Genomic DNA, 25,102 nt, shown 5'->3' on the forward strand with positions numbered 1-25,102 from the left:
TGGAATTTAAACGACATACCTCAGGGCTATATATATCGTTTATATGCCATTGTTTCACTGGAGGATCATCTCTGTGGAGGTAATGCTCCAAAACTGTTTTCCAGTGTAATGAGTATGCTGCTTTGTTGTTTGTCTTGGTAGGGTGACCGACAGCATGGGATCCACATGCCAATATGGAAGTTATTTGTATTGGTTTGCATATTAACTCTTTACCATTATTAGCTAGTGGTAGGGCGTTATTCCGGCTGTTTTTTGTGTGTATTTGTAAGAGGGCTTGTCACATTGTGGCGGAGTGCCTGGTGACAGTCTCAGCTGAACTTTTTGCCACTTTACAATTCCTTCATGTAGGACCTTAATTAGGGACTTTTGTGTGTGACTGCAGTTGTGAGTATTTATTGTGAAGGTTGTCCTCCATTTGATTGCTATTATTGTTTGGAGTAGCCTGTGACCCTGAACCCATCTCCTGTTCAAGTTATTAAGCAATAAATTCTAAAAAGATAGCCCCTAGACTGAGCTTGAGTTGTAAGTGTGCTTGGAACTGTGCTTGTTACTTATAGCCTCTGTAGTATTGTAGGAGACCTGGGCATATGTTCAGTAACCCTTGTGGGGGTAAGCACTACACTTAAGAACAGCGTGTAGTGTCAGATTGCCCGTGTGTCATCAGCCTTATGTAGCACATAATAATAAATAATGTGCATTGCTGTCAGCTAATTTTGCAGCTAAAGGCACTGCTGTATAATTTATGGAGAAGGCTCTAGCACAGATATTGCCCAAGTCGTGCTCCGTGCTAATCAGCAAAGTCTGCACAGCAATGAAAATAGCCGTGCTGATGTAAGCAGCAGTGGCATGAACAATTCTCTTAAGTCACCTTCTCTGGTATGTATAAAGAACTGGATTCTACAGAGTTCTCTACAATCAGTGATCACACATGGAGTGTCAGATAGAAAAGTCACTGCTTGGCTGATTAGGCGGGCAATCTTTCTTCATTGAGTTTCTGAGGCACTGCAAATACATTGTCAGCTTAAGGTGGCATTCACACCTGTGTTTTTGGCCGACAGTGTAAAGATCAGAGAAAATCAGCTGAGGGTCCTGGAGATTAGCCGTAGGAGGCAGCTCCATTAATAGCAACTGTCTGCATCCAGTGCTAATCACTCACAGGGGATCGCCGCATGCCATTTACATGGGAGTGGCTGCAATTTGTTGCGGGAGACAGCAACCTCTCATTGCTTTAGATGGGGCTGCCTCGTGCAGCTAATTACTGAGAGTCCCCGCCCGTGGTGATTTTCTCGCATCTACATGCTGTTGAGCAGAAATGCCGGTGTGAATGTACCCCAATTTAGAAATCCAGGAATTAACTTTTCAACTTGGCTCTATGTAATGTTCTATATCTGATAACCAGAGGGCCGCTAGGAAACTAGTCAACGTTACATGCAATGATAGCCATGATTGTCTGGGAACCGCTCCAGTGGCTTCTACATTAACCACAGGAGGTGGGTGTCCATAAACTGAAATGTATATTTAAATGGTCTTTGACCAGGGAGGTTGGATCTTGTGAGGGTCCAGTCAAAGAAGAAGCAATAAGTAGTAAAGAAAAGCATAGATGGACAGAGAAGAAAGGAAAAACATAAAATAAGGGAAGGTATTGGGTAGCTACTGAGCGGAAGAACTTTCATGATTAGTTAGTTAGTGATTCAGGATGTTCTACATGAGTTTTAAGCAAACAGTGCTCATGTAGTGAATTCAAATGCTGCACGTAGATACATAATAGTCAAAGTTGTCACAAGGTCGGTTGGGCAGTTCCTTCATGCCTTGTAAAGTTGAGTTAGGACCCTTTCACATGGACGGACCGTTCAGGTCTGCCTGACAGTTTTTTAGACGGACCTGAACGGACGCTCCATGCAGGTCTATGGAGCGATGGATGTCAGCGGTGACCATGTCTGCTGACATGCGATCCGCTAAAATCAGACGTATGATGATACCTTCGCAGCCATCCTGGCCGATCGGATCAGATGAAATCGGATGAAAACGGACATGCTGTCCATGTTCTTTCGATCCCTCCATAGGAATCAGCGGCGCTCCGACAGGCCCCTCCCTGCTCAGTGAGCAGAGTCATCCGCCTTGTGTAAATGTTATAAGCCTTCCAATGTCTAGGTATTAGCATTCTAGCTGCAATTTAAAGAATGGAATTCTGAGATAACCCTAACTACTCTTAAAACTGTCTAATTTCCCCTCAAGAAATCACGGTTTGTTTGTGTCCATGTGGAAAGTGACTCTAATGACAGTGATTATATAATTATCAATCAGCTTCTGCACTTGCAGGGCTCTAATGAGGAAAAAGGCAGGGTCTGCATCCCCTTAGATGTGATTTCCCTTTGGGAGTATCTCACCAAAAATTACATTTTTGTTGCAGGGGGTGCCTGAAATATGACTTGTATCTTAGTGCAGACTTCTGGGAAAATCAGTGAGCCAATCACACAAGCAGGAAATTATGTTTCCTAGGGGTGTTCTGTACACATTCTGTGTACAGAACGCCTCCAGATAGCCATATTGCATTGTATTTTACAGAAAACAGAACTTCAGATTGAAAAGAAAAGGTCATTTTTAATAACATTCAATCACAATAAGACTTGTTTCGCAATTGTATATGCTATATTTGTTTGCTATTTTTTTCCCATGAAAGTGGAGTTACCCTTTAAGCATGAATTTCACCTCATATTTTTTTCATGGCCTCAGAATCTATTTAATAACAAAAACATTGTGTAGTGGAACAGTATGGGGAAGATAACAGACCGAGGATAGGAGGATAGGAATGGTTCAATTTTCACACCATTATGGTCTATACATTTGCATGGCTTGGCTGGTTGAACAGTAGCAGCTGCACCGTCCTGCTTAAAAAATGTATCTTTCGAAACCTAATGAGGTTACGTAACAATGACATATCCAGTTTTCCAGGCTGAACAGAATGAACAATACCTTCAGGGAAAAAAAAATATCTTTCCTGGCAAGTGAGTTCAGAAATCCATACATAGTTCATATTTTTCATTATACCTTATTTATATACAAGAAAATTGTGTATTAGAAATTACACAAAAGAAAATTGTAGAATGGAAAAAAAAATCATCGCTCCTACATAATGTTTTGCTGAAAGGGCGAATACTGTTTTCTTAAGTGATGGAAACATGCCAGAGCAGTCACATAATAGTTTATATATTGTTAATGTAATGAAGCTGTAATGTAAGTTGAGATCAATTACATATTAGTGACTTATTTATTTTTGCTGTCTGCAGCCGGGTGCTGGCCAGCTATGCCTCTCTTGTGTTTTTCACTTAAAGAGTATTTTAAAGAATAATTGCACTTCTAGACACACTGCATTATTCTTTTTGCTACTATGCCTTGATCTAAACCAGCCTTTCTCAACCTTTTCAACACAGAGGAACCCTTGAAATAGTTCTCGGGTCTCAGGGAACCCCTGTTAAAAATTAGTAATCTACAACTCGTGATGCATTAGTGTGATGGTCAGTGGGAAGAATGGTGCTTACACTTGTGGAACCCCTAGCAACCTCTGGAGGATCCCTAGAGTTCCACGGAACTCTTGTTGAGAATCACTGATCTAAACTCTCCCATCCTAATCCTCAACTAATTCTTACTTATGGAGATACATTGCCCTTCTGGGATTGTTTACATCCCATACTCGTCTAAATTTGTCTCCTGGCTGTTGATGGCCCAGTAGAGATAATGCATGGCCTAACAGAAAGAGTCTTGTACACAGGATATAAATAGGGATGAGCCGAACACCCCCCTGTTCGGTTCGCACCAGAACCTGTGAACAGACCTAAACTTCGTGTGAACTTTAGAACCCTATTAAAGTCTATGGGACTCGAACGTTCACAATCTAAAGTGCTCATTTTAAAGGGTAATATGCAAGTTACTGTCCTAAAAAGTGTTTGGGGACCCGGGTCCTGCCCCAGGGGACATGGATCAATGCAAAAAAAAGTGTTAAAAACGGCCATTTTTTCAGGAGCAGTGATTTTAATAATGATTAAAGTGAAACAATAAAAGTGTAATATTCCTTTAAATTTCGTAGCTGGGGGGTATCTATAGTATGCCTGTGAAGGGGCGCATGTTTCTGGTGCTTAGAACTGTCCCTGCACAAAGTGTCATTTGTGCAGGAAAAAAAGTCTTTTAAAATCACTTGCGGCTAAATTGTTGGAAATCTGCGTTACATCAGAGAGGGCGGGGTCACCCACACGTCACTGGGGAACCCCTGGCTTCCCTCTCCAGCGTCAGAGGGGCGAGGTCAGGTGAGGGATGGCCCCGCCCTCCTAATATAAGAAACGTCAGCGCTGGGCTCTCTGCAGTGTCTCCGGAGTGGAGACAGAAGACGGATGCATGGACAGCGCTGGACTGAGAGATCCCCCGTCGCTGGATATGATCATCCATCGCTGGACCCCGGAGATCCGTCGCTGGATAGCAAGAGTGGATTAGCACCGCTGGAATCTTTTTTTAATTTTTTTTATTTTTAATAAAGGAATTTTTCAAAAGTGTGTTTGTCTTATTTAACCATTTTTACACTTTCTTTGTGAAATAGTAGGGGTACTTTTGTACCCCCTTACCATTTCAAACAGGGGGGGTGGGATCTGGGGGTCCCCTTGTTAAAGGGGGCTTCCAGATTCTGATAACCCCACGCCCGCAGACCCTCACAACCACCGGCCAGGGTTGTGAGGATGAGGCCCTTGTCCTCATCAACATGGGGACAAGGTGCTTTGAGGGGTCACAGACCCCCAAAGCATCCTCCCAATGTTGAGGGTATGTGGCCTGATACGATTCAGTAAGGAGGGGGGGCCGCTCTCTCGTCCCCCCCTATTTTCCTGCGGCCTGCCAGGTTGCGTGCTCGGATAAAGGGTCTGATATGGATTTTTAGGGGGACCCCCACGTCAATTTTTTTTTTATTTGATGCGGGGTTCCCCTTAATATCCATATCAGACCTGAAGGGTCTGGTATGGATATTTAGAGGGACCCCCACGTCAATTTTTTTTTTTAAATTTGACACAGGGTTCCCCTTAATTTCCATGTCAGACCTGAAGGGCCTGGTAATTGAATTTAGGGGAACCCCCACGCTTTTTTTTTTTTTTTTTATCAATGAATGAATGAATTGTCGGCTAATACAGAGAACACTCATTGAGTGTTCTCTGTATTACGGGGAGCCGACAATTTAGCCGCAAGTGATTTTAAAAGACTTTTTTCCTGCACAAATGACACTTTGTGCAGGGACAGTTCTAAGCACCAGAAACATGTGCCCCTTCACAGGCATACTATAGATACCCCCCAGCTACAAAATTTAAAGGAATATTACACTTTTATTGTTTCACTTTAATCATTATTAAAATCACTGCTCCTGAAAAAACGGCCATTTTAAAAAAAAATGTTTGCATTGATCCATGTCCCCTGGGGCAGGACCTGGGTCCCCAAACACTTTTTAGGACAGTAACCTGCATATTACCCTTTAAAATTAGCACTTTAGATTTCTCCCATAGACTTGTATAGGGTGTTCCGGCTTTTCGAATTTGCTGCGAACAGCCCAAATTGTTCACTGTTCGCTGAACAGGCGAACAGGCAATGTTCGAGTCGAACATGAGTTTGACTCGAACTCGAAGCTCATCCCTAGATATAAACAATCGTCAAAGGCCAAAGGTGACAGATCTTTAAGGATGAATAAGTTCAATTACAAAATCCTTAAGCACTTTGACTTTTAAGGCACCAGGTATCAAATAATGACAACCTTTAGTATGGAGGGTCTTAGTGCTGATAGTTGCTTTCCCAGCTTCAGAACCTGGGCTTCCAGGGAAAAAAATGTGCTTACGTTTTGCACAGCAGTATTCACCCTCAATTGGATGATCAAAAAGCGTGTTGGCACCAATGACAAAGTCAGAGACAGATGGAGTGTCCTAAAGAAGGAAAGAGCTAAATTGAGGAAAAGGACCTCCAAGGTAGTATTCTCAGGAATACTACCGGTACCTTGAGTCGCACCAGAAAGGCAGAGGGAGATTAAGGAAGTAAATAAGTGGCTGAGGAGCTGGTGCAGTAAGGAGGGGTTTGGGTTCTTGGAGGACTGGGCCGACTTCTCAGTCGGTCACAAGTACTATAGAAGAGATGGACTACACCTAAATGAGAAGGGTGCAGATCAGCTGGAAGTAATGCTGGCCAAAAAAGTTAGAGGGGTTTTTAAACTAGGCGACAGGCGCAGAGGTAAAGATAGTCAGCGCGGAACATATTCCAGAGGGTAGTATTGGGGGCATTCGTGGTAGGTTGACTAAAGCACATAAACCGAAGTATAGTAACAAGTCCTAGTTGCAATCTCGTAACACCTAATAAGAGGATAGTATGTGACCGATCTAAACTATGTGGCATGTTCTCCAATGCCAGGAGCCTGGCGGACAAGCTGGGTGAACTAGAGATACTGTTGTTTGAGGAGGATTTGGATTTTGTGGGAATTTCAGAGACCTGGTTCAACAGCTCTCATGATTGGCTGTCAACCATTCAAGGGTATACCCTTTATCACAGGGATAGAGGGGGTAGAAAAGGGGGAGAGGTATGCCTATATAGCAAGAATAATCTACAAGTGAATGTGAAAGATGACATCACTAAGGGAACTAGGGAGGAGGTGGAATCCATATGGGTAGAGCTCCAAAGGGATGAAGCTAAGGGGAAAATATTACTAGTAGTATACTATAGGCCCCTTAACCTGAGGGAGGAGGGGGAGACGGCTCTCCTCTCACAATTTGGATTAGCAGCAAGAAGAAGTGTTATCATAATGGGGGATTTTAATTATCCAGACAGACTGGACAGATGAAACCACGCATTCATCTAAGGCTCGCCAGTTCCTAAATGTCTTGCAGGATAATTTCATGGTTTAGATGGTAGACACACCAACTAGAAATAAAGGATCTACTGATTACCAACAATACAGACCTGATCACGGATGTGGAAATACGGGGCAATTTAAGGAACAGCGATCACAGGTCAGTTGGCTTCAGTATAAATCACACAAATAGGAAACATAAGGGGAATACAAAGACACTGAATTCCAAAAGAGCCAACTTCCCTAAACTACAAACCTTGCTAGAAGGAAAAAATTGGGATAAAATCTTAGGAACAAAGAACACAGAGGAGAGATGGGTTTGCTTTAAGAGCCTATTAAATAAGGGCATTAGCCAATGCATCCCATTGGGTAATAAAATTAAATGAGCTAATAAAAGTGCTGGGTGGCTTGCCTCCAATGTAAAAATGCATATAAAAGCAAAGGAGAAGGCCTTCAAAAAATACAAGGTTGAGGGATCATCATTCAAACTTCGTAAAGAATGCAACAAGAAATGTAAAGGCGCGGCTAAGCTAGAACATGAAAAACACATAACGGAGGAGAGCAAAAAAGATCCCAAGAAATTCTTTAAGTATGTAAACAGTAAAAATGGGAGGACAGACCATATTGGCCCCATAAAGAATGAGGAAGAACATCTGGTTACAAAAGATGGGTAGATGGCGAAGGTATTACAAATTTATTCTTCTCCTCAGTCTTCACGAGGGAATTGGGGGGCTTCAGTAACCAAAACCTCAGTGTTTATCCTGACACAAAACAGGAATCACCTACAATGGTTAACAAAGGACAGAATTAAAATTAGACTTGGGAAACTTAACATTAATAAATCACCAGGACCAGATGGCTTGCACCCGAGGGTACTTAGGGAACTCAGTCAAGTAATTGCCAGACCATTGTTCCTAATTTTTACTGACAGTCTACTGTCAGGTAATTGGAGAAAAGCCAATGTAGCACCGATATTTAAAAGAGGGCATGATAAGGGACTATATACAAGATTTTGGTAATGAGACCAATATCATTAGCAGTAATCAGCATGGATTCATGAAGAATCTTTCTTGCCAAACCAATCTATTAACCTTCCATGAGGAGGTAAGTTGCCCTCTAGATAAAGGAAGGCCCATAGACGTGGTGTATCTGGATTTTCCAAAAGAATTTGACACAGTTTCCCATAAACGTTTACTGTACAAAATAAGGTCCGTTGTCATGGACCATAGGGTGAATACATGGATTGAAAACTGTCTACAAGGGCGAATTCAGAGGGTGGTGATAAATAGGGAGTACTCAGAATGGGCAGGGGTGGGTAGTGGGGTCCCCTAGGGTTCTGGGCTGAGACCAATCCTATTTAATTTGTTCATAAACGACCTGGAGGATGGGGCAAACAGTTCAATCTCTGTATTTGCGGACAATACTAAGCTAAGCAGGGCAATAACTTCTCCGGAGGATGTGGAAACTTTGCAAAAAGATCTGAATAAATGAATGGGGTGGGCAACTACATGGCAAATGAGGTTTAATGTGGAAAAAAAAAAAAAAAAATGCATTTGGGTGGCAAAAATATGAATGTAATCTATACACGGGGGGGGGGGAACCTCTGGGGAAATTTAGGATGGAAAAGGACCTGGGGATCCTAGTAGATGGCATGCAATGTCAAGCTGCTGCTAACAAGGAAATCAGAATATTGGCATGCATTAAAAAGGGGATAAACTCCAGAGATAAAATGATAATTCTCCTGCTCTACAAGACTCTGGTCTGGCTATACCTAGAGTATGCTGTCCAGTTCTGGGCACCAGTCCTTAGGAAGGATGTACTGGAAATGGAGCGAGTACAAAGAAGGGCAACAAAGCTAACAGACATTCATCTGTTCAGATCTTTTTTCAAGGTTTCCACATCCTACAGAGAAGTTATTGCCTTGCTTAGCTTAGTATCATCCTCAAATACAGAGATTGAACTGTATACCCCATCCTTCAGGTTGTTTATGAACAAATTAAATAGGATTGGTCCCAACACAGAACCCTGGGGGACCCCACTACCCACCCCTGACCATTCCGAGTACTCCCCATTTATCACCACACTCTGAACTCGCCCTTGTAGCCAGTTTTAAATCCATGTACTCACCCTATGGTCCATGCCAACAGACCTTATTTTGTACAGTAAACGTTATGGGGAATTGTGTCAAATGCTTTGCAAAATCCAGATACACCACGTCTACGGGCCTTCCTTTATCTAGATGGCAACTCACCTCATCTAAGAAGGTTAACAGATTGGTTTGGCAAGAACGATTATTCTTGCTAATGATACCGTTCTCATTACTAAAATCTTGTAAATAGTCCCTTATCATCCATTCCAAGAGCTTGTATACTATTGATATTAGGCTAACTGGTCTGTAATTCCCAGGGATGTATTTTGGGCCCTTTTTAAATATTGGTGCTACATTGGCTTTTCTCCAATCAGCTGGTACCATTCCAGTCAGTAGACTGTCAGTAAAAATTAGGAACAATGATCTGGCAATTACTTGACTGAGTTCCCTATGTACCCTCGGGTGCAAGCTATCTGGTCCTGGTGATTTATTAATGTTAAGTTTCCCAAGTCTAATTTTAATTCTTTCCTCTGTTAACCATGGAGGTGCTTCCTGTGATGTGTCATGAGGATAAACACTGCAGTTTTGGTTACTGAAGCCCCTTGATTCTCTCATGAAGACTGAGGATAAGAATAAATTCAATATCTTTGCCATCTCCCCATCTTTTGTAACCAGATGTCTTTCCTCATTCCTCCCTTCCTGTGACCTATAGACTGTACAATTCAATTGTAAAACAAACTGAAATCTTTTAGGTGCAGGGAAGTAAAACTAAAAAACTAAAATACTGTGGTTGCATAAGTGTGCACACCCTCTTATAACTGGGGATATAGCTGTTTTCAGAATTAAGCAATCAGTCACATTCATAATGATGTTAAATAGGAATCAGTACACACCTGCCATCATTTAGAGTGCCTCTGATTAACCCTAAATAAAGTTCAGTTGTTCTAGTAGGTCTCTCCTGACTTTTTCTTAGTTGAAAAGCCATGGTCCGCAGAGAGCTTACAAAGCATCAGTGGGATCTCATTGTTAAAAGGTATCAGTCAAGAGAAGAGTACAAAAGAATTTCATGGTACACAGTGAAGACAGTTATCAGCAAGTGGAGAAAATATGAAACAACAGTGACATTACAAAGAACTGGACGTTCCTCCAAAATTGATGAAAAGACGAGAAGAAAACTGACTGGTCAGGGAGGCTGCCAAGAGGCCTAAAGAAACATTTAGGAGCTGCTGGAATATCTGGCAAGTACTGGCTGGGTGGTACATGTGACAACAATCTCCTGTATTCTTCATATGTCTGGGCTATGGGCTAGAGTGGCAAGACGGAAGCCTTATCATACGAAGAAAAACATCCAAACCCGGCTAAATTTGGTAAAAACACATCTGAAGTTTCTCAAAAGCATGTGGGAAAATGTGTTATGGTCTGATGAAACCAAGGTGGAACTGTTTTGGCTATAATGCCAAAAGATAGGTTTGGTGCAAAAACTACTCCGCACATCACCAAAAGAACACCATACCCACGGTGAAGCATGATGGTGGCAGCATCATGCTCTGGGGCTGTTTTTCTTCAGCCGGAACAGGGGCCTTAGTCAAGGTAGAGGAAATTATGAACTATTCCAAATACCAGTCAATGTTGTCACAAAACCTTCAGGCTTTTGCTAGAAAGCTGACCGTGAAGGGGAACTTTATCTTTCAGCATGACAACAACCCAAAGCATCCATCCAAATCAACAAAGGAATGGCTTCACCAGAAGATTCAAGTTTTGGAATGGCCAAGCCAGAGCCCAGACCTGAATCTGATTGAAAATCTGTGGGGTGATCTGTAGAGGGCTGTGCACAGGAGATGCCCTCGCAATCTGACAGATTTGGAATGTTTTTGCAAAGAAGAGTGCGCAAATATTGGCAAGTCAAGATGTGCCAGGCTGTAATAAAATGAAAAGGAGCTTCAACAGAATATTAGTTTAAGGGTGTGCACACTTATGCAACAATATTATTTTTTTTTTTTTACTTCCCTCCACCTAAAATATTTCAATTTGTTGTTCAACTGAATTGTACAGTTTATAGGTTACATTAACCACTTAAAGCGGGGTTCCACCCTAAAGTGGAACTTCCGCTGATCGGAACCCTCCCCCCCTCCGGTGTCACAATTGGCACCTTTCAGGGGGGTGCAAATACCTGTCAAAGACAGGTATTTACACCCACTTCCGGGCATAGACTCCCGTGGGAGTCTATGCCTCTTCCTGTCCTGCCGCGCTGTATGCTGGGACACACGGGTCCCAGAGACAGCGCGGACAATTCCTATTGCGCTGCGCGACTCGCGCATGCACAGTAGGGAACCGGGAAGTGAAGCCGATTCGCTTCACTTCCTGATTCCCTCACCTAGAATGGTGGCGGCAGCAGCCGAGCGATTGATCGGCCTCTGCTGCCGGCATTGCTGGACCCCGGGACAGGTGAGTGTCCATTTATTAAAAGTCAGCAGCTGTAGTATTTATAGCTGCTGGCTTTTAATATTTTTTTCCCCAGTACAGTCCTGCTTTAACAACCGGTCCATAGCCGATTAACGGCTTCAGGGCGGTTGTTTAACTCTGAGAGGCCGTTAATTAACGGCCTCCCAGAAATCTGCTCTCGCACGCCCCCTGGGGCGCGCACTCGAGAGCATCCGTGACCGCTGGGTCCACAGGACCCGGCACATCACGGTAAACAGATGCTTATCACGGCCGTTTACCACGTGATCGCTCCGTCAAATGGAGAGCAATCACTTGTAAACAAACATGTTATGACGCCGGTTCCTCCCTCCCCTCTCTGTACCGATTGGTACAGTGGAGGGGGAAGAGATCGGTGTCAGCAGAGCTGTGGGCTGCATCTGCAGTGCCCACATCACTGCTCACCGAAATGTAACCCCTCAATTCCCTGCCAATACTCTGCAATACCCTGTCAATACTCTGCAATACCCAATACCCTGCCAATACTCTGCAATACCCTGCCAATACTCTGCAATACGCAATACCCTGCCAAAACTCTGCAATATGCAATACCCTGCCAATACTCTGCAATACCCTGCCAATACTCTGCAATACGCAATACCCTGCCAATACTCTGCAATACCCTGCCATACCCTGCCATACCCTGCCAATACTCTGCAATACGCAATACCCTGCCAATACTTTGCAATACCCTGCCAATACTCTGCAATACCCTGCCAATACTCTGCAATACCCAATACCCTGCCAATAGTCTGCAATATCCTGCCAATACTCTACAATACCCTGCTGCCAATACTCTGCAATACCCACCAATACTCTGCAATACCCGCCAATACCCTGCCAATACTCTGCCATACTCTGCCAATACTCTGCCAATACCCTGCCATACCCTGCCAATACTCTACAATACCCAATACTCTGCAATACCCTGCCATTTTTTTTTATTTATTTTTTTTAATTTCAGGCTTCCCAGCCTAGAGGTGAGATGTGGGGTCTTATTGACCCATATCTCACTGTAAAGAGGACCTGTCATGCCATATTCCTATTACAAGGGATGTTTACATCCCTTGTAATAGGAATAAAAGTGATCAAAAAATAAATTTTGGGGAAAAAAAATGTCAAACTAAAATAAATAAAGTAAAATGAACAATAAAAAAAAAAAAGAAAAAAATGTAAAGCGCCCCTGTCCCCATGAGCTTGCATGCAGAAGCGAACGCATACATAAGTTCCGTCCACATATGAAAACGGTGTTCAAACCACACTTGTGAGGTGTCGCTGCGAACGTTAGAGCGAGAGCAATAATTGTGGCCCTAGACCTCCTCTGTAACTCAAAACATGTAACCAGTAAAAAAATTTAAAGCATCGCCTATGGGGATTTCTAAGTAGCGACGTTTTGGTGCCATTCCACGAGCGTGTGCAATTTTGAAGGGTGACGTGTTAGGTATCTGTTTACTCGGAGTAACTTCATCTTTCACATTATACAAAAACATTGGGCTAACTTCACTGTTTTGTTTTTTGTAAGCACAAAACAGTTTTTTTTTTTAAACGCGTTCGAAAAATTGCTGCGCAAATACCGTGCATGATAAAAAGTTGCAACAACCACCATTGTATTCTCTAAGATCTCTGCTAAATATATATATATATATAATGTTTTGGGGTTCAATGTAATTTTCTAGCAAATAAATTATCATTTTTACATATATGAGATAAATGTCAGAATTGGCCTGGGTGCCCCAGAACGCCTGATGGCGCTCCCTGTATGTTGGGCCTCTGTATGTGGCCACGCTGTGTAAAAGTCTCACACATGTGGTATCACAATACTCGGGAGTAATAGCAGAATGTGTTTTGGAGTGTAATTTGGGGTATGCATATGCTGTGTGTGAGAAATAACCTGATAATATGACAATTTTGTGAGAAAAAAAGGAAAATAAATCTTGATTTTGCAAAGAATTGTTGGAAAAAATGTCAACTTCATAAACCTCACCATGCCTCTTACTAAATACCTTGGAATGTCTCCTTTCCAAAAAGGGGTCATTTGGGGGGTATTTGTACTTTTCTGGCATGTTAGGGTCTCAAGAATTGAAATAGGCCGTCAGTACTTCAGGTGTGATCAATTTTCAGATATTGGCACCATAGCTTGTGGACTCTATAACTTTCACAAAGACCAAATAATATCCACCAATTTGTACTTATTTTTACCATAGATATGTAGTAGTATGAATTTTGGCCAAAATTTATGAAGAAAAATTACTAATCTGTTAAATTTTATAACAGAAACGAAGAAAAATTATTTTTTTTACAGAATTTTCGGTCTTTTTTCTTTTATAGCACAAAAAATAAAAAAACAGCGGTGATTAAATACCACCAAAAGAAAGCTCTATTTGTGTGAAAAAAAGGACAAAAACTTCATATGGGTACAGTGTTGCATGACTGAGTAATTGTCATTCAAAATGTGAGAGCACCGAAAGCTGAAAATTGGTCTGGTTATTAAGGTTGTTTAAGTGCCCAGTGGTCAAGTGGTTAAAGGTGGAAACAGTTCTGAAATTGTTTATCTTTGTCTCAATTTTTTTTTTATAAATTCTTTATTTTTTCATCTTTTCTTTCCATAGATTTCACATTACATTTCGTTATATATCTACAACTTCTTTAACAGCTATATCTTATAATATTTCAATCCATACCTCAATACCACGTCATCCTCCCCCATCCCTCACCCTTCCCTCCCAAAAAAAATAATAAATAAATAAATAAATAAAAATAATAAATAAAAAATAATTTTCATAATGATCCCCCCTTAACCCCCCCCCCCCCCCACGACCCGCCAGCTCTACCATATACCATACCAGATATGGAGCCCAAATCTTCTGATATTTCTCATCTTGATCTCTCATTGTCATTGTTACATTTTCCATTTGTTGGATTGCTGCAATTCTCTGAAACCACTGTGCTCTAGCTGGAGGGCTGCTTTTTTTCCACAGAACCGGAATACATGCCCTTGCTGCTATCAATAAGTGTCTCAGCAAAGAATTTTTGAATCTTTCTATTGCCATTGGAATATCCAGCAACAAAAAAGTTGCCGGTTTATCTCCCAGGTCAATTCCTGTAATCCTTACAATAGTATCAGCTACCATCTCCCAGAACACTCTAATTTTTGGACATTCCCCAAAAATATGTAATAATGTTCCCTCCGCTCCACGACATCTCCAACATGTCTCTGATATCTGGGGGTAAATTTGATGTAACACTTTTGGTGTTCTATACCACCTAGTAAGGATCTTGTATCCCCCTTCTTGATATCTGCTTGCCATCGAGGCCTTTTGATTAAACAGCAACATCTTATCCTTTTGTTCTGGGGAGAACGTAGCCCCTAAGTCTCTTTCCCAAGCCTGCAGAAAAGGCAATTCTTGTGGAGTCTCCTGTTCTATTAACATACTATAAAAATAAGACATCAAATGTCTCAGTTCATCTCCTTTCAAACAGATCTCTTCAAACTCAGTCAATGCCCTTATTTCTACATATACTTTTGATTTAGATCTAATAAAGGCTTCTAATTGCCTCATTCTGAAGTGATCTAACTCTAATGTCATTCCTTTTTCAATATCTTTTTTTGTCATTAACCGATTGCCTACCGAGAAATGACAAATTCATACCTCTATCTCATATTGTTTTGAATTTTGGATCCGTTATTCCCGGTAGAAATGCCAGGGTACCCAGGATGGGAAGGAGCGGATTAGGAATTCTTGAAATAGATGTTTTTGTAAATACTCTTTTAGTTATTCGTAATGTCTCCCCTAGTATTGGATGTTTTCTCATTCCTGCTGGTATTTCTGTATCTGGAATCCACACTAATCCTTCCAATGGGATATCTGTCGCTGCTTGTTCTGTCTGTATCCACGGTTTTTCGTTTTTAAGCCTGCACCATTCCACTACTCTGGCTAAATGTGAAGCTTCCTGGTATTTTATTGGGTCTGGGAGTCCTATCCCTCCTTTTCCTTTGGGGAGTACTAAGATATCTCGACGTACTCTTGCTGGTTTCCCAGCCCAGATGAACTTCATAAATCTTGATCTAAGATCCTTAAAAAAGCTTGGAGGGATCTTAATCGGTATAGTTTGTATTAGATATAGAAGTCTTGGCATCACATTCATCTTAATAATATTGGTTCTCCCAAACCACGTAAAAATATTTGTCCCATTTTTGAAGATCACTTTTGACCTGTCTTACCAGTGGGATATAGTTACGTTCGAACAGTTCATTTAGATTTTTTGACATTTTTGTTCCTAAGTAACTTATATATGAATTTGTCCATCTAAAATCAAATTGTGTGGATATTGCTTGTAGCTGAGACGAATCTATTTCTACCCTCATTGCTTCTGATTTTCCATAATTTATTCTAAAGTTAGATATTTTCCCATATTCTCGTAGCTCCATTAGTAAAGACGGGAGAGATGTAATTGGGGACGTTACGGAAAAAATCAAATCATCTGTATAAGCTGAAAAACTTCTGACCTTCATTTTTTATTTTTACCCCCCTGGTATTCCCATTGGCACGTATTTTCCTTAAAAAAGGTTCTATTGTCAAAATAAATATCAGGGGTGAGAGGGGACATCCCTGGCGTGTTCCATTTAAGATGGCGAATGGCTCTGATAATCTATCATTCACTTTCACCTTAGCACTTGGTTTTGAATATAAGTTAAGGATCCATCTCAGCATCCCCTCCCCCAGGCCTATATGTTGTAATACCGCTTTTAAGAATATCCAATCTACCCCATCAAATGCTTTTTTTGCATCCGCGGATACTATCACCATTGACTCATGCAATTTTTGTACCAGGTAGATTGTGTTCACCACTCGTTGCGTATTTTCTCTTCCTTCTCTCCCTGGGACAAATCCCACTTGATCTGGGTGTATTAATTCCGGTATCAAATTTATCAATCTCATAGCTAATATCTTTGTGAACAATTTAAGGTCCACATTCAACAATGAAATAGGTTAGTAGCTGGGGCACTGAGAGGGATCCTTTCCTTCTTTTGGTATTACTGTTATATGCGCCAGTAATGTTTCTATTGGAATTTGCTTCCCTCCCCGTATTGAGTTATAGGCTTCCATAAATCTCGGAGCCAGTTTCTCCGCAAACATTCTATAATATGACAAAGTAAATCCATCTGGACCTGGTGATTTACCTAGTTTCAATATCTTTAATGTTTTTGCAACTTCCTCTAGAGGGATTGGTACGTCTATTTCTCTGGCAATTTCCTCTTTTTTCTTTGTCTCAAATTTTGAGGGGTATGTAGACTGGCATTGATATTGCAGGGAGCTACATGCTATCTACCCTCTTTTAATTGGTAAAGCAACTGACATGTCTTGCATGGCAGACTGGTTGTGTATGGAATCTTGGGATTTTGCCAGTAGAGAAGACCTTCGGGGATGCCACTGGAACCTGGAAAGTAAGTATTGGCAACATTTAAAAAAAAAATACTTTGCAGCTGTGTTTGTTTTAATTTTCTTTTACACTTTCATAGCTGCCCATGTGGTGAACTGGTTAGGAGTTCAAAAGACCCCTAATACCAGTTCACCAAAGAGGGGGTAATGTCCTCCCCTTGTGAGCACTTTCTGGCCACCAGGGTGCTAAAGATCCCAGTGAAGAGAAGAGCCAAATGCTCATCACCTCTTTTTGGGGAGCCCTGTTCAAAGCACACACAAATGTTGAAGGATATGTCGACTGGTATTAAGGGAGCAGGGGACTGCTTGCTAGATGCCCCCTTTCAATGAGGAAACCAGCTGACATTGTTTGGCAGTCTGGTTGTGTGTGGAAGAAGGAGGACACCTGTTTTGTTTTTTGTTTTTTAATTGAATACGATCTAATTAAACAGAATACATTTAACCATCCTAGTTCTGTAACTGTCCAAAATACAGCACCATGGAAATCCAACCAGTCTTACATGCCTTAAGGTCTTAGGGTAGCTCACCGGTTTTCTGGGATCAGCACTGGATCTAGGGATACCTTTTTCATATTACATTAACCTTTCTCTTCCCATCTCTTTTCCTTGAGTACGTGTCTTGTACATAGTTCGGAACACTTTAATAAAGCATGTGCTGTACCTAAATAATGGTTGCCTGGATTGGAGGCATTAAACCAGCCTGATACAGGGAGCAACATAACCTTTATTTTTCTAAACACAAAGGTATTCTTTAAAATTCACTTGGCTTCTATTTCTGTAAACCTTCATCTACTTCCTGTTCAACCCTGCCATTAGGTTGATGCTCATTGTCAGATACAATTACAAGTTAAAATTGGTTATTGAGCCTGCCAGAGCTCCTACAAATGTCAAGGATCATGTCATAGAATTGCCAAAAGCTCTACTAGTCTTAGCAGAGTCTTATAAAAAGGTTTACTCACTCATCTGTAGATGACACATCTGATTCATAGTAATATTTAAACTACTGTCTTTTTCTCTTCTTTTTTCCAGAAAGATTGTGTAGCCTGCTGACATCACAGTGCAGTCAAGGTTCAGAAATTCTTCCAATTTTCCAGCAGAGAAAAAACCCAAAGTAAGTAAAATAGACAGAGGACATATAGTACTAGGAACAATAGTTATGCGCAGAGAGCAAAACGTATAGAGCAAGGAGGATTCATCTTTTATCAGTTTGGTTCGCTGTGGGTTCACTGCATTCAGAAAGGATAAATTCCAGGCAAAAAGGTTATCAGTCGTTAAACTGATAAAAAAAAAATTGTATGTGTTTATATAAAATGTTCAACATACATGAGTACAACCCATTTGAAAAGTAAGATTTTAATCATTATCTCAATGAACACAAGAACTATTTCCAAATTTTTAACAAAACTGAGTTTTATAGAACATTTGTTTACCTCATTACATGAAAGTAAGGTTAATAATATAACTTAGATGACAAAATCTACAGTTTTCGTTGATGCGAAAATGAATACACCCCACTACAAAAATGACAACATCTGGTATTTTGTATGACCTCTATGATTTGTAAGGACAGCACCAAGTCTTCTGGGCATGGAATGAACAAGTTGGCGACATATTTCATCATCTATCTTTTTCCTTACTTCAAGAATGACCTGGATGCTGGATGGAGAGTGATGCTCAACTTGTTTCTTCAGAATTCCCCATAAGTGTTTGATTGAGTTCAGATCAGGAGACATACTTGGCCACTGAATCACTTTCACCTTGTTCTTCAGAAATAGTGATGGCCGAACGGTTCGCCCGGTGGTCGTTTCGCGGCGAATTTCGGCTGTTCGCGGTCCTCCCGCTCGGCAGACTATTGGCGCCATTCGCCCGGCGGACTTCCGCGTTTACTGTGTAAAAGAACTTTGACCTATGATGACACATCCATCATGGGGTACAGGACAGCCAATTGAGACATTACAGCACATGGACACTTGGACATTCCCCCTAACTTATAAATACACCCGATCCGGCGGCCATTTTATATTCTTTCTTCTGTCACTATAGGGAGAGGTTGCTGTGTGGAGCAGGGAGAGATTACAGTGACCCAAATCGCTAGCTATTTGGTACACAAAAGTTCTTTTCAGGACTGGTATAGGTGTTAGGTGTAGTTCAGGATAGGCAGTGCTGTGCTAGTGATTGTTGCAGCAGCCTGAGTGTCTTTTGTCAGTTTAGAGAAAGGGACAGGACGGTGTGTCTGCTGTAGGGACAGTCAGTTTAGTCATCATCATTAGCTGTTACTATCAGGTCCACAAAAGTGCTATTCCAGTTATTGTTCCAGTAGCCTCTGTTTTGTCAGTTTATATAGGGACAGGCAGGAAGCAGTGTGTGAGGCAGTGAGGGTCAGTTTAATCAGTAGCTGTTACTATTAGTTCCACAAAGGTTCTTTTCAGGACTGGCATCAGTGGTATGGTAATAGGCTTGTACACGTATAATATTCTTTCTTCCAAATATAGAAAGAATATTATACTTGACTGCTGCCCCTCTGCTGCAGTCTGCTAATCATTCACAACCCACTTGTTCCACAAAGCTCCTTATAAGGACTGGTAACTTGGTCTGTCTAGGGTGCTACAGTACATAGGGTTGAGTGAGGTACAGTCTGATATTCTATAAGGACTGGTATCAGTCCACAATACATAGGGTTGAGGTGCACTACTGCTGACCGCTGCCCTATACTGCAGCAGTCCTTCATCGGTATAGGGACTGACGTACAGTCTGCTAATCACTCACACACAACCTACTTGGTCCACAAAGGTCCTTATAAGGACTGGTAAGGTATAGGGTACTACAGTACATAGGGTTGAGTGAGGTACAGTCTGCCATTCTATAAGGACTGGTATCGGTCCACAATACAAAGGGTTGAGGTGCACTACTGCTGACCGCTGCCCTATACTGCAACAGTCCTTCATCGGTATAGGGACTGAAGTACAGTCTGCTAATCACTCACACACAACCTACTTGGTCCACAAAAGTCCTTATAAGGACTGGTAACTTGGTCTGTCTAGGGTTCTACAGTACATAGGATTGAGTGAGGTACAGTCTGCTATTCTATAAGGACTGGTATCAGTCCACAATACATAGGGTTGAGGTGCACTACTGCTGACCGCTGCCCTATACTGCAGCAGTCCTTCATCTGTATAGGGACTGACGTACAGACTGCTAATCACTCACACACAACCTACTTGGTCCACAAAGGTCCTTATAAGGACTGGTAAGGTATAGGGTACTACAGTACGTAGGGTTGAGTGAGGTACAGTCTGCCATTCTATAAGGACTGGTATCGGTCCACAATACATAGGGTTGAGGTGCACTACTGCTGACCGCTGCCCTATACTGCAGCAGTCCTTCATCGGTATTGGGACTGAGAGTTTTGTCACAGGGTCATTTAAAAAATGACAGGCAGAGGAAGAGGCAGGCCCTTCCGCAGGGGTGGTAGGAGTAGGGCAGGAGCAACAGGCTTGAGCCAAAGTGGGAAGTTGCAGAAGGTGCGTTCAATTACTTTAAAGGACGCACCAGACTTGGTTGAGTGGCTCGCTCAGCCTTACTCTTCTGCACCCTCCTCATCCTCTCGATCTGCACCCTCTTCTTCACTCTCTGCTATGTGCACCCCCAAAGACACTACCACCAACAACACCACCACCACCACCACCACCACCACATACCTTCCGCTTGAGTCACAGGAATTATTTTCCGATCCATATCAAGACATTTCTGATGCGCAGCCACTCTTGGCATTGGATCAGGAAGAGGAGGTAGCAACAACCGCTACTCAGCAGTCTGACGACAGTACCCAGATCAGCCCAAGGAGGAGGTTGGTCCCCGGTGTTGCTGCCTACTCCGAGATCTCTACTTATAGCGGTGGGGAAGGTGACGTTGATGATGACGTGTCTAGTGATGTCACGTGGGTGCCCACAAGAGAGGAAGAAGAGGGGTGTTCAGAGGGAGATATGGACCAGCAGATAGGGAGGAGAAGCAGGAATAACTTACATTGCACAGGAGGGACAAAGCAGACTGCAAATGTATCAGGAGCGAGTCATTGACCATGTACGGTCACATCTGGCGCTCCTAGGACACCGGCACATGGCTCCGCAGTGTGGGCTTTTTTTAACGTGTCCGCTGCTGACAATAGCGTTGCCATCTGCAATCTTTGCAGTCAACGCATTAGTCGCGGTAAGCCCAACACTCACCTAGGGACGACCGCCTTAAGAATCACATGAGCAGCCATCACCGAGCCGAGTGGGAGCAATGGAACACACAAAGCCACACTGCAGGCTCTCACCGTCCAGCCTCGTCTTCTACTTCTCCTTCTCCTCTCTCCCCACAATTGTCCTCCACTCCACCTTCCATCACGCCAAGTTCACGTTTTTCTGCAAAAAGGCAGGCTTCCGTGGGCCTAATGTTCGAGCATAAAAAAATGATGACGCCGGATAACCCTCTTGCCCAACGGTTGACGGCTGGCTTGTCAGAACTCATAGCCCGCCAACTACTGCCATATAAACTGGTGGACTCGGAGGCCTTTCGCAAATTTGTGGCCATTGGAACATCACAATGGAAGGTCCCAGGAAGGAAGTATTTCTCAGAGAAGGGCATCCCAGAGCTATATGGCCATGTTCAGCGACAAGTGAATGTATCTCTGGCACACAGTGTCGGTGCCAAGATACATCTGACCACAGACACGTGGTCTAGCAAACACGGCCAGGGAAGGTATATCACTTTTACTGCCCACTGGGTGAACCTTCTGACGACCGTCAAGCATGTAACCCGTGGCACCCGTGTAGATTTGGTTTTACCGCCACGGATTGCATGCAGGCCTGACTCTTCTTCTCCTCCTCCTCCTACTCCATCCTCCTCCCTCTCCTCCTGAGCTGACTCCTCCTTTTCAGCTGCTATCGTCTCTTCCGCTGTGCCGCCCAAGCTCCCCAGAACCTATTCGACATGCCAGGTGAGACGTTGCCATGCCGTGCTGCGTCTGTTGTGCCTGGAAGCCAAGAGCCACACTGGCCCGGCACTCCTTTCAGCTTTGCGTTCACAGGCAGATCAGGGGCTAACACCCCTCAATTTAACAGTTGGTAAAGTGGTGTGTGACAATGGTGCCAATCTGCTTAGCGCATTGAAACAGGGCAAAATCACGCACGTGCCATACATGGCACACGTCTTAAACTTGGTCATGCAGCGATTCCTTGTCAGATACCCTGGGGTCCAGGACATCTTGCGGCAGGCAAGGAAAATCTCGGCCCATTTCAGAAGATCTTACACGGCCATGGCTCGCCTTGCTGACATTCATCGGCGACACAATCTGCCGGTCAGACGTCTTATTTGCGATTGCCCGACGCGATGGAACTCAACCTTCTATATGCTTGATAGGCTGCTCCAGCAGAAACGTGCAGTTAACGTCTACCTGTATGAACTCTGCGGCAGAACTGGTTCTGGAGAGCTGGGTTTTTTTTCACCACGCCAGTGGCTGCTCATGCGCGACGCATGCAGACTTCTGCGCCCATTTGAGGAGATCACCAACCTGGTCAGTCGCAGCCATGGCGCCATCAGTGACATGGTACCTTATGCCTTCTTTATGGAGTGTGCATTGCGTCGTGTCATTGATCAAGCTGTGGAGGAGCAGGAGCGGGAAGATGAGGAAGTCGCAATGCTGGATGAATTTCCAGGGGGGGCTACTCTATCTGAGACAAGTCAACAACAGGAGTCTGAAGAGGAGTCAGAGGAGGATGGTGCCGGGGCGGATGAGGAGGAGCAAGAAGAGCATGCTTTAAACCTTTCTGGGATCCCTGTTGTGCGTGGATGGGGAGAGGAGAATGAAGAGGACGACATTATCCTGGATGATGAGCAGGAGCCAGGCCACCACACCGCTTCCACTTTAGTGCAAATGGGGGCCTTCATGCTCCAATGTTTTAATAGGGACCCCCGTATGAAAAGCATAAGTGTCAAGGACCAGTACTGGGTGGTAACGTACTTAGACCCCCGGTACAAACATAAAATGGCGGAAATGTTACCGCCATCACAGAGGGCTGTCAGAATGCAGCACTTTCAGGCCTTGCTTCGAGAAATGCTGCATTCTGCTTTTGCGTGCGCTGGGAGAGGAGCAATTCCCACTCCCAGAGAAGGAGTTGCGGGTACCAATCCACCAGCGCCTGCAAGAAGAGGCTGGTTTGAAGATGTGTTGGTGACTTCGGATATGAGGTCATTCTTTCAGCCGACCCATCGACAGGTGTCATCCGGATCCAGCATCAGGGAACGCCTAGACCAGTGATGGCGAACCTTTGCACCCCAGATGTTTTGGAACTACATTTCCCATGATGCTCAACTACACTGCAGGGTGCATGAGCATCATGGGAAATGTAGTTCCAAAACATCTGGGGTGCCAAGGTTCGCCATCACTGGCCTAGACCGTCAGGTGTCCGACTACATCGGGTTAACGGTCGATGTGGACGCTCTGAGGAGTGATGAACCCCTGGACTACTGGGTGGGCAGGCTTGACCTCTGGCCAGAGCTTGTCCAATTTGCAATCGAACTGTTGGCTTGCCCCTCATCCAGTGTCCTGTCCGAAAGGACGTTCAGCGCAGCAGGGGGGATCGTGACCGATAAGCGTACTCGCCTAGCTCATGACAGTGTTAACTACCTCACATTTCTAAAAATGAATGAGGCATGGATCTCGGAGGAATTCAACACATGTGACCAGTAGACCATGTATATGTCTATAAACAATTTTTTTAATCGAGCACAGAGACCTTATTTCTTCATTTGGCTCACTTCCTTGTCCAAAAAAAGCACACCGTACTATATGCCCGTACCCTCCTCTTTGAAGAGGTTGAGCAGTGTCATATTTCTACTGGGGCTGCTTATTATGAGGGGCTCCCATCATCCCTGTGCTGTGCTGACTTCCTCCTGGGGTTGTACCTCTGCTGTGCATATTTTGAGGTGCTCCCACCATCCCTGTGCTATGCTCATTATGAGGGGCTCCCACCATCCCTGTGCTGTGCTGACTTCCTCCTGGGGCTGCTTATTATGAGGGGCTCCCACCATCCCTGTGCTATGCTGACATCCTCCTGGGGCTGCTTATTATGAGGGGCTCCCACCATCCCTGTGCTATGCTGACATCCTCCTGGGGCTGCTTATTATGAGGGGCTCCCACCATCCCTGTGCTATGCTCATTATGAGGGGCTCCCACCATCCCTGTGCTATGCTCATTATGAGGGGCTCCCACCATCCCTGTGCTATGCTGACTTCCTCCTGGGGCTGCTTACGGTGCAGGTGTCAGTGCTGTATATCACGCTGCTGATATCAGTGCTCTCTATCACGGTGCTGCTGTCAGTGCTGTATATCACGGTGCTGGTGTGAGTGCTTTATGTCACGCTGCTGATGTCAGTGCTCTCTATCACGGTGCTGCTGTCAGTGCTGTATATCACGGTGCTGGTGTGAGTGCTTTATGTCACGGTGCTGATGTCAGTGCTCTCTATCACGGTGCTGCTGTCAGTGCTGTATATCACGGTGCTGGTGTGAGTGCTTTATGTCACGCTGCTGATGTCAGTGCTCTCTATCACGGTGCTGCTGTCAGTGCTGTATATCACGGTGCTGGTGTGAGTGCTTTATGTCACACTGCTGATGTCAGTGCTCTCTATCACGGTGCTGCTGTCAGTGCTGTATATCACGGTGCTGGTGTGAGTGCCTTATGTCACGCTGCTGATGTCAGTGCTCTCTATCACGATGCTGTTGTCAGATCACTCTATCACGGTGCAGGTGTCATTGCTGTATGTCACGCTGCTGATGTCAGTGCTCTCTATCACGGTGCTGCTGTCAGATGACTCTATCACGGTGCAGGTGTCATTGCTGTATGTCACGCTGCTGGTGATCATCTCCTGCACCCTCTTCTTTGCCTACCCTGGTCCCTGATCTTCCCTCTCCTCCATTGCCTTCATGCGCTCCACAGTCCTGAATTGTCACAACAATTTCCCATATAAAAAAAGAATGCTTGTAGTTGTCGATCCCAGATTCACCTCGTACATGTGTTATGTCATTGGCCATGTGGTGGGACTATGTTTGCACAGCTATTAATTATTTTGTGGCTGCAAATTTGACCTGTAGGTTTGCGAAGTTCGCCTCCCATTGAAGTCAATGGGGCCCGCCGCGAACGTTCCGGTTCGCGAACTATCGGCCGCGTTCGCGAAACGTCCCGTCGGAAGTTCGTCCA

General features: G+C 43.7%; 1 protein-coding gene across 3 annotated transcripts in view; it reads left to right on the forward strand.

Annotated features, from left to right (window-relative positions):
• NOX4 (NADPH oxidase 4) overlaps window positions 1-25,102 on the forward strand; it is a 429,580-nt gene that overhangs the window by 296,439 nt on the left and 108,039 nt on the right. For all 3 annotated transcript variants that reach the window (XM_077485005.1, XM_077485007.1, XM_077485008.1), the window contains one exon: window positions 17,896-17,977. In XM_077485005.1, coding sequence (XP_077341131.1) covers window positions 17,896-17,977 — 82 coding nt within the window. The remainder of the gene's footprint in view (window positions 1-17,895; window positions 17,978-25,102) is intronic.

Source organism: Lithobates pipiens, unplaced genomic scaffold (assembly GCF_037356315.1).
Source record: "Lithobates pipiens isolate NorthernLeopardFrog02 unplaced genomic scaffold, aLitPip1_a1.2 Scaffold_17, whole genome shotgun sequence".
NCBI classification, from domain to species: domain Eukaryota; kingdom Metazoa; phylum Chordata; class Amphibia; order Anura; family Ranidae; genus Lithobates; species Lithobates pipiens.